The following is a 16670-nucleotide window of genomic DNA, read 5'->3' on the forward strand; positions in this document are numbered from 1 at the left end:
AGGTCTTTGCCCACGGGCACCGTGAACTCGCACGCTTGTAAGCTCGAAGTTATCCATGTTGGCGCGAAATAGGTTCATTCAAGATCGGAACACACCCAGTGACACATAATCAGTGAACCAAGTTGGTAGGATGGTTGGTTTTGAACCCTGCATCCTGATGTTTACTTATTAGAGTGTAAGCTGCCCAGTGACCTGATTTCGTCTATCTTTCTGTCTATCTATGTATCTAGCCATTTTCCCGCAAAACTGGACCTCTCCAGAACATATGCACCCCCACACAAGTCCCTACCTAGAGAGCAGGGGCGATTCCTCCGAGCTCTACAGGTTAACACATCCCCCACCAAACCAGAAACCACCTCATAGGCCCTACACAATTCTCTCCGCAATGCCGCTTCTGCGCAGAGCCCGGGTCCCTCAGGCACATAGTAGGGGGCGCAGAGAGGCACCACTCGATCCTCCGAACCCTTACCACACCAACGAGTTTTGGGAGAGAGCCTTGGCCAGCTCCGACCTCAAAGATCAGCAACGGCTGATTGCGAGGGCCCAGGACGCGGCCAGAGCTCAAGGCATTCTGGAATGAGGACGCCTCTCCAAAGCTGCATTTACATATTAACGATGTTTATTCTCTCTCTGGACCTCTCCGTAGTCCATGGTCCAATGGGTAGCGTGTCAGGCTGCTATGCTCAGAGGACAGGGTTCGAAACCAAACATCGGCCCAGCATGGGTCCCTGAGCATGTTGCACTGTGTACCTACGTGTCGCTCTTCACTGAACCACTGTTACGCTGAAATGGGTCTCTGGATATGCTGGACAAAGTATGTGGCATTGGTTTGTACTGTTCTTCGATGAATCTCTATCGCGCTGACTTGGAGCACTGTGTACGTGCTCTTGGTACGTGCTGGTCTTCATTGAAACTCTTTGGTACCAGCTTGGATCACTCGGTGTGTGGCAATACGTGTGTGCCGCTTTTCAATGGACGTCTTTGAAGCCAACTTCGGTAACTAGGTATATGCCACAGGAAATATGTCTCTCTATAATTACAGAAACTATCCTTTTAATTTCCCCGATGCTCCGCGAAATCGAACCCGCGCGGACTTTGCGGTGGCAACGCGTACAGTGGGAAGCAGCGTGAAGTAGAAGTACTGCAGCGGATGAGATGGCCGGCTGCATTTCGGCCAGTCAGTTTTGAGAGGGGCGATTTTGACCAGCCGAATGTACCATTAGAAAACCTTTAAAACTTATCCAGTGCTGGGCAGAATCGAACCCACTTCACACGGGTTCCTGAAGGACACCAGCGCGACGCGTTAGGAGCTTCGCCACACACGCACTAGGTATGTGCTGTTTTTCAATGAACGTCTTCCACGCAAACGCTTCAGCGAACTGTGCCATGAATGCACTGGGTACCTACCGCTTTTCAATGAACCTTTCGCCAACTTTGGTCATTCAGTACGCACCACCGAGTGGGCGGCAACCTAGAGAACAATTATCAGCGTTCGCATGCACCGGCGCGCCATGCATCTCTGTTCTCGGAGGCCATGCGTGGATTTCTCGCCAGCACCACTACGTAGTACGTAGTGCAATGTGTGCAGGTAAAAAAAAGCACTTGGTACGTACTCTCCATCATGAGTCCGGCGGTCACATGATGCGTTACATGATGCGCTTCTTAGCGCATGCACCAGCGCGCCATGCATTTCGGAGGTCACGCTCAGGCTTCGCGGTGGTGCCATAGGATGGCGCAATGTGTTCATAGGGAACTGCGAGAGAGAAGTCCCACTGCAGTAAACGTGTCATTCATTACGTTGCGTCGCTATATTGCCTGAATGCTGAATGCATTATCGTTGACAGTTTTCGTGAGGTGAGTTCTCTCGAATATTTTCATGGAATATAATTTAATTCATAGGAAACGACCTAAGTTGGCTTGAAGTGGTCAACTGAAGAGTTACCCATTCCCGGCGGCACATACATAATGGCCTAAGTGGGTGTCAAAGGTCGAGATTCATTCGAGAATGGCACATAAACCAGTGTTACATACCAAGTGGCCCAATTTAGCACGAAAAAGGTTCTTTAAAGAGCGAAACGTACCCAGTGCCACTTCACCAGTGACCTAAGTTGGTTCGACAATTCATTTTCATCACGGTGCCCTCAGCACAGCAGCCCCGTTGCTCTTCCTATTAGACCATGAACTGCCTATAGTAACCCAAGTCGGAGGGAAAAAGGTTAGCCGATGAAAAAACGTACATAAATGCGCCCCGCAAACTGGGATTAGCATTCTTTGGGAACTTCACCCAGTTATCGGCATGTGTATGTCCGCCCAACTTGGGTCACTGGGTAGTCCATCGTGAACTGGGTCGAGCATTGGATTGTTGTGTTCAGGAAACCAGGTTCAAAACCAACCATCGGGTTAACTTGTGTCACTGGGTTTGTAACTTTGAGTATATGATGCACCTCAATGAGCTTCTTTTATGCCAACTTGGGTCACTTGATATGTGACACTGGGTGTGTGCTGCTTTTCATTGAAGCTCCTTGAAGCCAACTTTGGTCGCTGTGTACGTGGTACGGGATACGTGCCTTTCATCAATCACAGGTTTCGCCACACTTAAATCACTGTGTATGTGGAGCTGGGTAAGTGCCGCTCTTCAGTGAACGTGTTTCACGGCAACTTGGGTCAGAAGTATGTGCCAGTGCAGTAGTATGTGCCAATGCAGTAGTATGCCGCTTTTCAATAAACCGTTTTGACTCCAACTTGGGCCCCTGGGCTTGTGCCGCTTTTCCTGATAATCATCGTTTGAAACAGCTTATCACCATTTACGCACCTATCGTGAGAGAGATTGCAATTGCACTAAAGGCGCTAATCAGTCTCTAAAGGACAGACGCGCCGCCTATTCTTAACCCTTATTGCTGTGAATGACATGGGTGTACGCGACGTCTTAAACAGGAGAGTGTCTTCCGACGGGTATGCTGTTAGCTCTGATGGAACTTAGCTGAAACAAACAGAATAGCTTGCTCGCTTTGTCACAGAAATGCGTTTATTACGTGAATTTTCCCGACAATTACGTCGAAGTGGTTCCCGGAAGGTTGTTGATGATGCATTTTAATTGAAGTCGCATCAATCTGCCTTCGTCGCCCCGCATGTTCACGCAGGCGTCAAGGATACGTCGAGCCTGAACCCGAACATCAGCCTCGGTGAGCTGGCCATCGACTCCCTGATGAGTGTCGAGGTGAAGCAGACTTTGGAGCAGGATTACGACCTGACTCTGTCCACGCAAAAGATTCGGCAACTCACAATCGCCCAAATTCGAGGTATCAGCGAAGGCAGCAGAGACGCTTCATTCGCGCGTGCATCACCTGGTGGGGCAGAAGGCGCCGGAGGTGAGCAATGCTACGGCCGCACTTCGCGCATACATAAGTTGCATGAATAAAAAGAGAACAACCCGTTTATTAGAAAACAAATGTGACCCGGTGGTGTGTTGTAGCTGAAACAAAAAGTGTTCCTTCCCAGAAAACTACACATTCTTTTAAGACAGACTTTGTTTTAAGAAAGACGTGTTCTGTGTGTGGTTCAAAACTACACACAGAACGCGGCATATGTTTTCCGTGCGGTGTTTTTATTTCCCCCCGTTACAAGAATCTATAAGAAACCTCGCGAACTTGTCCACAATGAGCCCTCTTGAACTTGCGCAGTAGTTGTGTGGCGTGGGGCTAATAAATAGCGCCATGTCCAATGAAGTGTTCAGCAGCAGAAGAGAAACTGATCAAATGGACAACAAAGGAGTCAAATGCAGGAAAGCGGCTAGGAAGAACAGAGATTAGGATGTCAAGGGATTAGAACCTGCCTCTTACTGCTATCGCTAGAGAACTTGAAAGACAATATCGCAGCATTAGCATACAATGCAATCAGCAGCTTCACAAATACAATTCACGTCGAATAGCATCCTTTTGAAACAACGTAGGAAGCCAGAGATCGAATCAACGGTTTATCGGCATGTGCTACGTCAATAAATTTGTTCATTATCCCCGCATTCCTGCATTAGCTATTACACAATGTGTGTCTCAAGCTGCTGTTATAATGCTTTCTGGTGCAAGAAAGTACATATTTGCGACGAAAAGGACTTTTCCTGTATGAATTCAAGGTCGATAGCATAATTGGACTATAGACCAGAGGCGTTCACCGAATGGAAGCACATTATCAGGGCGCCTTTCCGATCTCATCTTAATTGGCTTAGAGAGAAGCTGCCTGATTGCTCGGGAGTCCTCTCAACCATAGAGGCCTGATGTCGCCCAAAGTAAAACTTCCTAGATGGTCTTGAAATCATCAGCTAAGTGAATAATGGTTATATGGGGTGGAGCTAGAGAGCTTTGGAGCAGTTCACCTCTGGGTACCCCATTTTAGTTGAAGGAGAAAATAAAAGCTTGCTTGCAGCTTCCGCTGTAATCATAATTGAACTACCAAATCGGTGACGCCCATGCCATGCTTACCAGCCGTGCTTACTCTGTGTATGCCACTTTGGCGCTGAGCACTATGTAGCTATTTGATTGCCGGTCGCCGCGACCACATCCTGACGCATATACAGGGTGTCCCAGCTAAATGTAGCTAATATTTTAAAAACGACAGAGTGTGCTAGGAGGCTCAAACCAACTCAGTGGTGTTGGGGATCGCGTGTCCTAGTCTGCGGTATTTTTTTTCGTTTGCAAAGTCAATTAATTAGTATGAACTAATTGCCTAACATTTTAAATATTGGCTTCACCAAGAAAGTGCCAATTCGAAAGTTGTAGACCACATTTAAAGATGGCCGACTGAAGTGTTTGCAACTAAGTACCATTGATGGAGCTTCTTGTAATTGCCTTTAAAGAAAGCGCGCGAAATACGAAAACAAACGCGTGATAGCGCCACTATTCAAGGTCGAAAACAGTCATTCATCGTACCTGTAGCAGGGGAGGAATGCCACGAACAAGTGCTTGCACCTTCTGGAGAGACTCGCTATGCACAAACACTTCCTTTTTTATAGCACAAGCATTCCTTGGCAAGTACCCCAGCTCTGTAATGCGAAAAATTAATGCCTTGTATCTGCACAAAAATGCGTAATTTACGAAGTTAAGACATTTAGTCATTATAATAGTGCAAATGTAGGCAATTGGTAGATATATAAGTCATAAGGAACAATTTAAACGAAAAGAGGTTGATTTGAGAGAATACTCATGGGAGTATTATTATTATTATTATCATTATAAGGTTCATTAAAACATTATTCATTATAGGTTCACTATAATTATTACTATTATTATTATTATTATTATTATTATTATTATTATTATTATTATTATTATTATTATTATTATTATTATTATTATTATTATTGATTTGGAAACATGTACATTTGACAGGAAAGGGAAAGCGAGGAGCCGGCTGGCAACTGCCACCGAAATGGGCACAATTAACGCGTGCCTACTGTTTAGAAAGGAGGAAATATAAACATAGAAATGGAAGATGGGAAGAAGGGGAGGAAAGAGGGAAGAAAGAGCAAGATGACAAATCTCAAAGAATAAAGTAGAGCACACCGTACAGGTCACATACAGCAACAGTCTCTAAGTTACAAACGTGAACACAAGTTAGTTTCAGAAAAGTAAGGAGAGTGCTACAAGCTTGATCGCGTCGAGCCGCACAACCACTTGGGTACAAACATTCGTCTAGTGGTGTACACCGTAGGCCAAGGAGATGATAGTCCCTCACTAGCGACATGTGCTGCGCACTGAAAGGGGTACACTCCAATATCAGATAATGTAGCATATCGCAGCAACCGCAAGACGTGCACGATGGACTGGCCACACGTCCTTGTCTGTATGAACGTTTGCGCACGTTTACACAGCCAACCCTTAGCTTCAGTAGTTGCGCTCTAGCCGGACGAGGCAAGCCTCGGCCTTGAACACGCGGCGGGAACGTTCCATTTGCGACGCGCTGGTCTGGATACTGCTTGAGTAGGTGGCGACAAATTGGCAGACGAGCTTCACCAAGCTTGCACAAAATTTCAGGGCAACCACAGTCGTTATGAGTGCAAGTAGAAGCCAGCATATCAGCCTCTTCATTTCCGGCGATCCCTACGTGGGAAGGTATCCATTGAGCAACGAGAGATACTCCACGTGATAACTCTCGTTGTCCAGGACTCCATAGAAAATTCACGGGGAAGCTTATAGTAGGGGTGGGCCAACTGATATTTGGGAGTGAACCAACTTAAACTGGGGTAGGGCCAACATGAAGTTTGCAGTTGGCCCATGTTGAAATTTCGGGAAAAGCTTATAGTGGGGGTGGGCCATCTGAAATTTTTGGGTAAGCTTATGCATACTTGGACAACTCCGGTAAAGTTCCTGCATTGTTTTTGACCTCCGGCTCGCTTGAAAGGCTCTTTATCTTTAAAAAAATCTCATGTGGCTCACTGGGCAGGCTGGATATTTCCATGCACAGCAGAACTATTTCCACTATTTCGTCGTTGAAATCCCCTTGATTGGTCTAAATAACGTGATCGGCAGCAAGGACCCTTTCACTTTCCACAAGACACCGCAATTGGATGCCACAACACAGAAACGTGAGCACAGCACCAAGTGAAAGAGCTGCTGTAGAACCTGTGTTGGCCTACCCCAAAGTTGGCCTACCCCAAAATTTTTAGTTAACCCTCCCCAGGTGTCAAGTTGCCCCACACCTAAATTCAAGTTGGCCTGTCACCAAATTCCTGTTATCCCACGGCCAAATTTCAAATTGGCCAACCCCCAATTTTAAGTTGGCCTATGTCTAAATTTCAGGTTGGCTCACCCACAAATTTTAAGTTGCCCAACAACAAATTTCAAGTTTACCCACTGCCAAGTTTAAGTTAATTGGCCGAACCACAAACTTCAGTTGGCCCAACCCCAAATTTGAGTAGGATCACGTCCAAATTTCAAGTTGGCCCAATCCCAAATTGCAGTTGGCCCACACCCAAATTTCAAGTTATCCCACCCTCAAATTCCAGTTGGTCCTCCCAAAACTTCAATTTTGCTCACCCTTTATTTCAGTGATCATCATCAGCAGCTTGTATTTACGTCCTCTGCAGAACGAAGGCTTCTCCCTCTGATCTCCAATTACCCCTGTCTTGCGCTAGCTGATTCTAACTTACGCCTGCAAATTTTCCAACTTCATCACCCCACCTAGTTTTCTACCAACCTCGACTGTGCTTCCCTTCTCTTGGTATCCATTCTGTAAGATTTCTGTAATGGTCCGCCAGTTATCCATCCTACACATTACATGGCCTGCATGGCTCCATTTTTTCCGCTCAATCTCAACTAGAATATCAGTTATCCCTGTTTGCTCTCTGATCCACACTGCTCTCTTCCTGTCTCGTAACGTTAGGCCTAAAATTTTTCGTTCCATCGCTCTTTGTACGGTCCTTAATTGTTCTCGAGCTTTTTGTTAACCTACAAGTTTCTGCCCCATATGTTAGTAGCGGTATATTGCAATGCTTGTACTGCAATGCAATGAATGCAATTTCAGACAGCCCACCCCCAATTTCAAGTTGGCCACTCTAAACTCAAGTTCGCCCACCCCCAAATTTCAGGTGGCTGAATCCTGAACTTTAGTTCAGTTACCCCTAAATTTCAAATTGTTCTTCTCAAATTTAGGTTGGAGGTCCAAATTTCCAGTTGGCCAACCCCGAAATTTCAAGTTGGCCAACCCCAAAATAAATTGGCCCATGTTCACATTTTATGTTTGCCCACCCGCAAAGTTCAAGTTGGCAGAACTCCAAATTTAAGTTGGCACACCCTAAATTTACCTCGACCCACCCTCACATTTTAAGTTGGCCCACACCAAATTTAGGTTCGACCACACTCTAAGTTCAAGTTGGCAGACGCCCAAATTTAGTGTTGACTCACCCCTAAATTCTACTTGGCCCACACCAAATTTAATTTTGCCCACTATCACATTTCAACTTGACCCACACCTAATTGAAGTTGGCCCACCCAAAAATATAAAGTTGCCCCACCTTCAAATTTAAGTTGGCCCACCATCAAATTTCTGGTGGCCCAGGTCCAAATAGCAAGGTGGCCCTCCCCAAATTTAGGTCCCACCTCCAAATTTTAAATTGATCCATGCCAAATTCAAGTTGCCCCACCACCAAATATAAATTGGGCCACCGCCAAATTTCAGTTGGCCCACCCCAAATTTAAGTTGGCCTATTTCTAAATTTATAAATTGGCTCACCCACAAATTTTAAGTTGGCCCATCAACAAATTTCAAGTTTACCCACCCCCAAGTTTAAGTTGGCCAAACCCCAAACTTCAGTTGGCCCAACCCCAAATTTGAGTTGGACCATGTCCAAATTTCACGTTGGCCCAATCCCAAATTGCAGTTGGACCACCCCCAAATTTTAAGTTGTGCCACCCTCAAATGCCAGTTGGTCCTCTCCAAAGTTCAATTTGGCTCACCCTCACCCTCTAATTTCAGTCGGGCCACCACCAAATTTCAACTTGGCCCACCCCAAACTTAAGACCAGTAAATTGGGTATGTTGGTAGTTTTCTGTTATTTAAAAGGAGGGCTACCAAGACAGGACACAGAAAAGAGAACTGGTCGGCCAATTTAAATTTAAGTTGGCACACCCCTGCATTTCAGTTGGCCCACATCAAATTTAACTTGAACCACCCCAAATTTCAAGTTGGCCCACTCCACAATTTAAGTTTGCCCATCACCAAATTTCAAGTTCTCCCTCCTCAAATTTAGGTTGGCCTATGTCCAAATTTCAAGCTAACCCACCCCCAAATTTAAGTTGGCTCACATCCAAATTTCAAGTCGACCCAACCCCAATTTTCAAGTTGACCCCCCCCCCCAAACTTTAGTTGGTGCACCCCTACTTAAGCTTCCCCATGAATTTTCTATCTATCCCTAAGGGTGTTCTCAATAATAAATTTTTTGTTCAAATTGTTCCCAATCACTTAAAAGCTACCAATCATCAACATTTAAACTGTTTTGACGATTAAGTATCTTTGTAAGTTACGCATTTTTGTGCAGATGCAAGACATTACACTTTTCGCATGACAGGGTTGGAGTACTGCCCAAAGAATGACTATGCATTAAAATGCGAAGGACGCCCATTCACCTTTATTAAAGTCCGCAAAATGACGACTATGCTCGACGAAATGTTACTGAATGGCTGCAGTAATAAAGACACGGACAACATGGACGCTGAAGCATTCACTCAATGCACTGGCACAGTGTGACAGCTCGCACGTGTCCGAATCACTTGACAGCACTACTATGACACGCAACGTTATTCTACAGCACCTATACATCACTGATCCAGCAGGCAAGCAAGTCTGGGTTTGGAGTCCCATTCGCCGACGGGGACTTTCTGCAAAGCTACTCATTAAATGCTTTCGTCATATAAGTTTGTGCGATGCCTCAGCGATGTAAATTAGGAGGTAACCCACTGACAGTGTCTTTCCTTCGAGGACATGCCAGTACCCGCCAGAAGGCGGAGCACATTCCACGCAGGAAGCCCTATTGCCCACGATGAAGTACGCCGTACCTCGTCCACCCCATCTTCCTGCGGGATATTTCAAAATGTTACCTTGATTGCATGACTGCATGCATTCTTTAAAATAAAAGCATCGGTATGACGTCACGGTAGCGCCGAGCTTTGAGACCCTTTTCCAAAAGCTATGAAGAAAGCAAGGGTGTCAGTTATTAAGCATGAAATGCTTTTAGCTCCCGCTGTCGGCGACCTTCAAGTGACCTTGAGCCAAAAGCAAGATCCGTTATTTGGGCACCCAAACGCAAACATCCGGGCATCGTTGCGAGAACAAAACAAGATCATCCGGCAACCAGTCAAAACTTATTAAAATGCACTTTCTGGCCTCCAACCCTTTGTGCAGCACCGCAATACATAGGCTAGTTACTGCTCAAACAAGTTACAAAAAATATTGCTTCCGATTTCTTCCTAATGTTAGTTCAGGATGTCACTGAAGCTGTACCTTCTTGTATGCTGAAGTTTTATGTGCCATTTACAATAGCGACGTTCAAAAGGCAGATACAGGGCACCATATCGGCACGTGTACTTGTTTATCTTTCACCGGTGAAAGATAAACAAGTACACGTGCCAATCGCGACATTCGATACATGCGAATGTCGTCATCTTTTGGCATTGAGAGAGGGTTGCCTGTTCTCTTTTCAATGCAAGCGGTCTGTGAGTTGGCCGCACATTTGCAGCCAACCACTTCGACGTGACAAGAAGAAAAAGTAGCGACAGACGCTGAGTGCGCTGCACTGTAGGAAGAAGAAAAGCGGTTGAGGGCGGCGGCACCACAGGCAGCGAAAGATGCCATATGCTAGCCATTTCATGCTTATATCTACTCTCGCTTACGGGAGAGCCAGATATTTTTTTTCAAAGGTGGTAACCCGAATGACTTGGGCAACTATAGGCTTCTTGTCAATTCATATGCATTTTCTAATGGTTTAGAAAAAGTGATTACTGGTCATGTCAACGATTTCTTTGCAGAGAAAAATTTTTTTTCTTACTGTCAATACAGATTTCATCTGGGCAGGTCAACCGAAACAGCATTATTTTGTGAAAACGAGCTAATAATTAATAAAATTGATGCGGGAAAACTAACGTTGGGTATTTTTATTGCTTATAGCAAGGAATTCCATTGTTTAAACTGTGGCGACGAGCGACCTGCAAAACGAAAGGCAGGCCTCTGTTGACGGAATCGATCAAACGCTGAAAGGATTGGCCCGCGTTCCGTAAGCCGAAAGGCATGCGGAGAAATTTTAAAAAAAGTTATCGCAGTTTAACCCGAAAGGCGAAGCATCAATTGCGATAGCAAATTTATAGAGAGCTATATGGAGTAGTGATAGTAGCTTTATCAGCTGTATCAACTTGGACATGCAGCAGCACCGGCAACACGCAGAACTGTTGTCGACGCCGTCGGCGTTTTGCCCGCGTTCGCACAAAACGCGTGCGGCGTTGATGACTGTTGCAGGAGCCTCTGGGGACGGCTCGGAGGTGTTTTCGACGACATCAGAACGGGACACTCGTCGAGCTGCGTCGGAAGTCTTTACCACCTTCTCGCCTCACAACGTTTTAGGGGCGAAGCTCCTTAGGGTGTGGGTCTGTCCCTCCTCTGTAGTATGTAGTAGTAGTAGTCGTCGTCGTAGGTAGCCACGTCTACTTTTATGAAAAAAAATCACAGCATATCTACGGGGTGAATGATGATGAGTGGGCGAAGCTCCGGAGGGAATCATCGGATCTCCCGCTTAAGGGGACGCTAGCACAAACGTGTTAGAAACGTGCAGTACTCTCTAGTAAGGGGGAGCGGCCACAGCGTCTTACGCAGCCATTTACACATGCCGGAACGTGCACTGCGTTTGCCGACGCCATCACATGACTGCTGAGAGAGTATACCCCCCGTATTCATAAACGCTCCTCGACTTGAACTTGACTTGCCACCGCTTTGGGCAGCGCGTTCGAAACGCGTTGAAGGTAAGGCGGAGAGGCCACAGCGTCTTACACCAGCTTCTTACACGGGCCGTAACGCGCTAGCACAAACGCGTTAGAAACGCGCTAGAAACGCGGCCTTTCGTTAATGTTGGGTATTTATTGCCATCGTGGTGCGTGTGTCCATGTCCGCTTCGTGGCGTAGTGGGCTAACACCGCGCGGTCGGAAGCGAGGGGTTCCTGGTTCGATTCCGCGCTACGGACACAACTTCGGAATTTTTATTGCGATAGCAATTATATGGACACTCCAAAGCAGATTTCTGCCGTCGGCGTCGCCGTCGCCGTGAGGTTCCGTATGACGTCAATGGAGATGAAATCGTCGCCGCGCGCCGCCGAACGCTGTAGTGCGAGTGAAAGGACGCGAGGGACGCGCGCTTTCACGGGGAGTGAACGCACGGCGGAGAACAAACGCGCGTTCTGCGCCGTGCTCCCTTAAGGGCTGCAGAAGTAGGCGTCTCTTTCCTCCTTTACAATCACCATATATGTAGAGCAAACGCGCCTTCTTCTGACGCACGAAAGGCCGTGGGGGGGGGGGGGGAGGGGGAGGGAAGGGAGGCGACGTTTAGCTGCGGCACCAAGTGCCTATTTATATCAGAGGCTCCAGCAACAGTCACCAACGCCGCACGCATTTTGAGCTAACGCGGGCAGAACGCCGGTGGCGTCGACAACAGTTCTGCGTGTTGTTGCTACCAAAGCGGCTCACCTTACTTCGTCTGACATTGCTGTGTTGCTATCGCATTCATTGCTTCGCCCTTAGGGCGAAACTGTGACATTTTTTTTCTCATTTTTCTCAGACTGGTTACACACTACTACTACGACGACGGGGACGAACGGGTGCCGCTATAAGGAGCTTCGCCCCTAAAAAAAAAAATTCCGAAAGTTGTGTCCGTAGCGCGGAACCGAACCAGGGACCCCTCGCTTCCGAGCGCGCCTCGCTAACCACTACGCCACAAAGCGCACATGGACACACGCACCACGATGACAATAAATACCCAACATTAACGAAAGACTGCGCGTTTCTAACGCGTTTGTGCTAGCGCGTTACGGCCCGTGTAAGAAGCTGGTGTAAGACGCTGTGGCCTCTCCGCCTTACCCCCGTATTCATAAACGCTGATGGCGTCGGCAAACGCGGTGCACGTTCCGGCCTGTGTAAACGGCTGCGTAAGACGCTGTGGCCTCTCCCCCTTACTAGAGAGTACTGCACGTTTCTAACGCGTTTGTGCTAGCGTCCCCTTAAGCGGGAGATGGCGCAATTATAATGAAGGGCGCTGTTATAAAGTAGGAATGACGTCACATATGGCGCGTGTCATTGGTGGAAGTCAATCGTTCGATTTAGTGCGGCGAGACTGGGCGAATTACACGGAAGATTCACGGTTTACCGATGATTCCCTCCGGAGCTTCGCCCCCTCATCATCATTCACCCCGTGGATATGTGGTGTTTTTTATATATATATACATAGGCACTTGGAGCTGCAGCTAAACGTCACCTCCCTTCCCTCCCACCCTCCCCCATGGCCTCTCGCGCGTCGGAAGAAGGCGCCTTTGCTCTACATATATGCTGATTGTAAAGGAGGAAAGAGACGCCTACTGCAGCCCTTAAGGGAGCACGGCGCAGAACGCGCTTGTTCTCCGCCGTGGGTTCACTCCCCGTGAAAGCGCGCGTCCCTCGCGCCCTTTCACTCGCACATACAGCGTTCGGCGCGCGGCGACGATTTCATCTCCATTGACGTCATACGGAACCTCACGGCGACGACGACGGCGACGCCGACGGCAGAAATCTGCTTCGGAGTGTCCATATAATTGCTATAGCAATAAAAGATAGAAGGGTGTGGTGATGGCGGTCTTGGGAATGCCTTCTTCAGCGACCGGTAGTTGATGATAGGCGCGAACGAGATCGATCTTAGAAAAGGACGTCGCACCGTGCAACGCCACCATGAAGTCCTGAATGTTCGGGAGAGGTTAGCAATCAGGAACTGTAGTGTTGTTTAGTACCCAGTAATCGCCGCATGGGCGCCAGTCTGCCATCTTCTTAGGCACCATGTGAAGTGGTGAAGCCCAATTACTGGAAGAAGGGCGGATGATGCCGAGTTGCAGCATGTGTTCGAACTCCGTGCGAGCGATCTTGAGTTTCTCCGGGGACAAACGCCGGGGTCGGAAATAGACAGGTGGGCCAGAGGTGACGATGTTATGGCACACGTCATGTTGCACCGGTTGCATCCAGTCCAGCAGGCGCGTCAAAGTGGGAAACTTGAGTAGGAGCGCGGTGAAAGGTTCGTCCAACATGGCAGAAATAGGCACGATCTGCGATTTGCTTGATGGTGGGACGCCGGGAACGGATAGCTGGGTCACGGAGTCGATGAGACGGCGTCGTTGGACGTTGATAAGGAGTTCGTAGTTGTGCAAGAAGTCTGCTCCAATGACTTCACGACGGATGTCTGCAACCAGGAAAATCCAGCGGAACGCTCGTCGAAGGCTAAGCTTTAGCATGACGGAGCGTGACGAGAACACTGGATTCCAGGTGCCATTGACGGCTTGCAAAAACGACACAGGTGTCGCTTTACTGTCGGAGTGGATTAAAGCCCCTTTAGGAGTGGTGAGCGGGCAGAATGCTGACGCCAACTCCTGTGCCGACTAAGAAACGTTGTCCCGTAACCCTGTCCGTCACGTAGAAAAGGCTACTTGTGTGTTGGGCCGGACCACTCGTCGCCTTTAGAGGTCGGCCGGCCTGTTTCCCTGCCAAGTGCAGGGACGCCGACAGTGATAGGCGTTGCTTCCAAAACGGCGGTGGTAGTAGCAAACGCCAGACGTTGTAGTTGATGTTTCATTGTGAGTGCCCGTGCGTCTTCATTTGCTGGAACTACGGCTGCGTGGGCGACAAGATGACGTGCGGCGATGTTCTGCTGCAAAGCTGATGCGTTCCAGGCGCTCACACAAGGAGTGGAGGAATATTGCGCTGCTGAAGAGCAGGGAAGAGGTTTGCAGGGTGGTTGTATTGTCACCCGGAGACGATGTCAAGGCTGCAATGATTGGGGTGGCTACTTCCATGACTTTGTCGGCCAAAGCGGCAAGTCCGGTAAGGTTCATGGTAGAGGTTGTCGCCAGGACCATCTGCACGTTAGCCGGGAGTCGTTGGAAAAACAATTCGCGCAACAGCGTGTCGTCGACGGATCTCGCGTTGTCTTCGAGCAGCTGCCTCATTCGGCGAAGAAGTTGACTAGGGCGTCTGTTGACGAGTTTTCAGCGGACAGAAGCTGCTGAATGCGAGAACACTGTGAAGCTGCTGTGTGCTGTAGCGGGACTGCCTTAAGATCGTCATAATTGGCGGTAGACATTGGGGTGTTCAACAAACCTGCTACTTCGTCAATGGCGGCGGGCGATAGCGCTGCAACGGCGTAATGAAACTTTGAGGCTTGAGAGTGGATGCCAGCGACTTGAAATTGCGATTCGGCCTGAAGAAACCACGCCGGAGGATGCTGGTCCCAGTACTGTGGGAGGTGGACGGCGATGGCCGAACAGGAGGGCTCACCGCGTTCCTCGGAAGGGTTCTGGCCTTGAGCTCCCGTAGCGTTGGTCTGGTCAATGGTCGTCTCAACCACAGGAGCGTATGGCAGTATCATGTCCGGGTCACCAAACTGTGCCGACGAGCGACCACGTAGACCGGTAATGTCTCGGGCTCTCGCGGAAGAGAAAAAAATTGGCTGTGGCTTAACTCAGTTATGCCTGGGTATGCGTAGCGAGAGGTACGGTTAATGTTATTGTTTAGCTTTGTTCTCTCTACGGTCACATCTTTATCGTTTAGCTTGGTACGTCTGAATGTTTAGGTTTAGTTGTTAGCTCTCGTTACGTTATGGTTACAACAAAGACTAGACATTTTGAAATTGTAACGCATTTATTTTGAAAGTCTTCATCTTGTTGTTTCTCAATTGCCACAAAGACGACCCGATGGTCGGTGAGGCGGGAGGATAAGGGGTTGTAGTCCAGTGGCTGGAACACGTTTTGGGTGCTGTCCTCATCTGAATCCCACTCGCCTGGCCGCTTCGTACTTACGACGCTTCTCGAGGCGTGTGGCTCGTTCTTCTTCCGTCTCCTCGACTCGCTGCCTCCTCTTGGTTTCGTTCCGACGACGAAGCCTGGCTTCTTTCAGTCTCTCCGACTCACTTTCCATATCTGCCGACAAATCCCACGGAGCCGCCCCTTCTATATATACGATGCAACGCTGGCTGCTCCTCTGTTGAAGCGCGGTTTCACCGGCTGCTCCTCTGACGTCATGCCAGATGCAAGCAGCGAACACTTGCAACACAACTGCGGCAGCGGCGGCGCGTCGCCGCGCCGTGGTAACTCGAGCAGACGACGCCTGATGGCACGGCGAGCAGCGCTGCCAGCTGCGGCGGTTGCTAGGCAACGGCTCAGCTCGCGGTGCGGCCACCGGTCACAGTGAAACGGCGAGAATGCGGCCAGGGTAGCTTCTCTCTACAAAAACCAACGTTCGATCTCTTAGCGTGGCATTTTTAATCTCTCTCGGAACGCTAGCCCGTGCCGGTGCGTGCCAGCCACTCATGCCTCGGGTAGATGCGAGTATCTACGTAATTCTCAGGCGACGCCGATGCTGCTGCCACTACAAAATCATCAATTTTTAATAAGTAACTAGGCGGATATGGTATTCGTAGTGTGGCAAATTTGGTTCGATCTTATCTGGCTGGCCGGACGCAGTGTGCTGCTATAGAAAAATATTGCTATTCTTATGCAGAAATTAAATCAGTGATGCGGCAGGGTAGCGTTTCGGGCCCACTTGTATGTAAACTTGAATGTAATCTATGTAAACGTTATTTCTGAAATACTATATGATGCATCCATTGTTCAATACGTTGACGATGCGAGCTTGTTTGTCTGTGGCCATGATCTTAATGATCTGTTTAAGAGATCTTGCAGTATTTTTTGCACTTTGTTGGTTTAGTCTCGTAATAACGCTCTTACAATTAATAGCTCCAAATTAAAGCCCATATTATTCAAGGCAAGAGGCAGGTAGTCTTATTTAAATCAAGCGCTATTCTTGGATGGTGCGCCCATTGAAACTTTGAGCAAATACAAAATATTGGGCGTTACACTTTCAGAAGATATGAGCTGCGCATGTCACATTCAACTAGTTGGGAAATCATT

General features: G+C 48.1%; 1 protein-coding gene across 1 annotated transcript in view; it reads left to right on the forward strand.

Annotated features, from left to right (window-relative positions):
* The window catches only part of LOC119454264 (fatty acid synthase-like), a 45441-nt gene extending 37854 nt beyond the window's left edge, over positions 1-7587 (forward strand). Inside the window, exons 9-10 of the mRNA XM_037716238.1 lie at positions 3141-3368; positions 7580-7587. Coding sequence (XP_037572166.1) covers positions 3141-3368; positions 7580-7587 — 236 coding nt within the window. The remainder of the gene's footprint in view (positions 1-3140; positions 3369-7579) is intronic.
* Positions 7588-16670: the final 9083 nt, after the last annotated feature.

The sequence above is a fragment of the Dermacentor silvarum genome, chromosome 5, assembly GCF_013339745.2.
Source record: "Dermacentor silvarum isolate Dsil-2018 chromosome 5, BIME_Dsil_1.4, whole genome shotgun sequence".
Lineage (NCBI taxonomy): Eukaryota > Metazoa > Arthropoda > Arachnida > Ixodida > Ixodidae > Dermacentor > Dermacentor silvarum.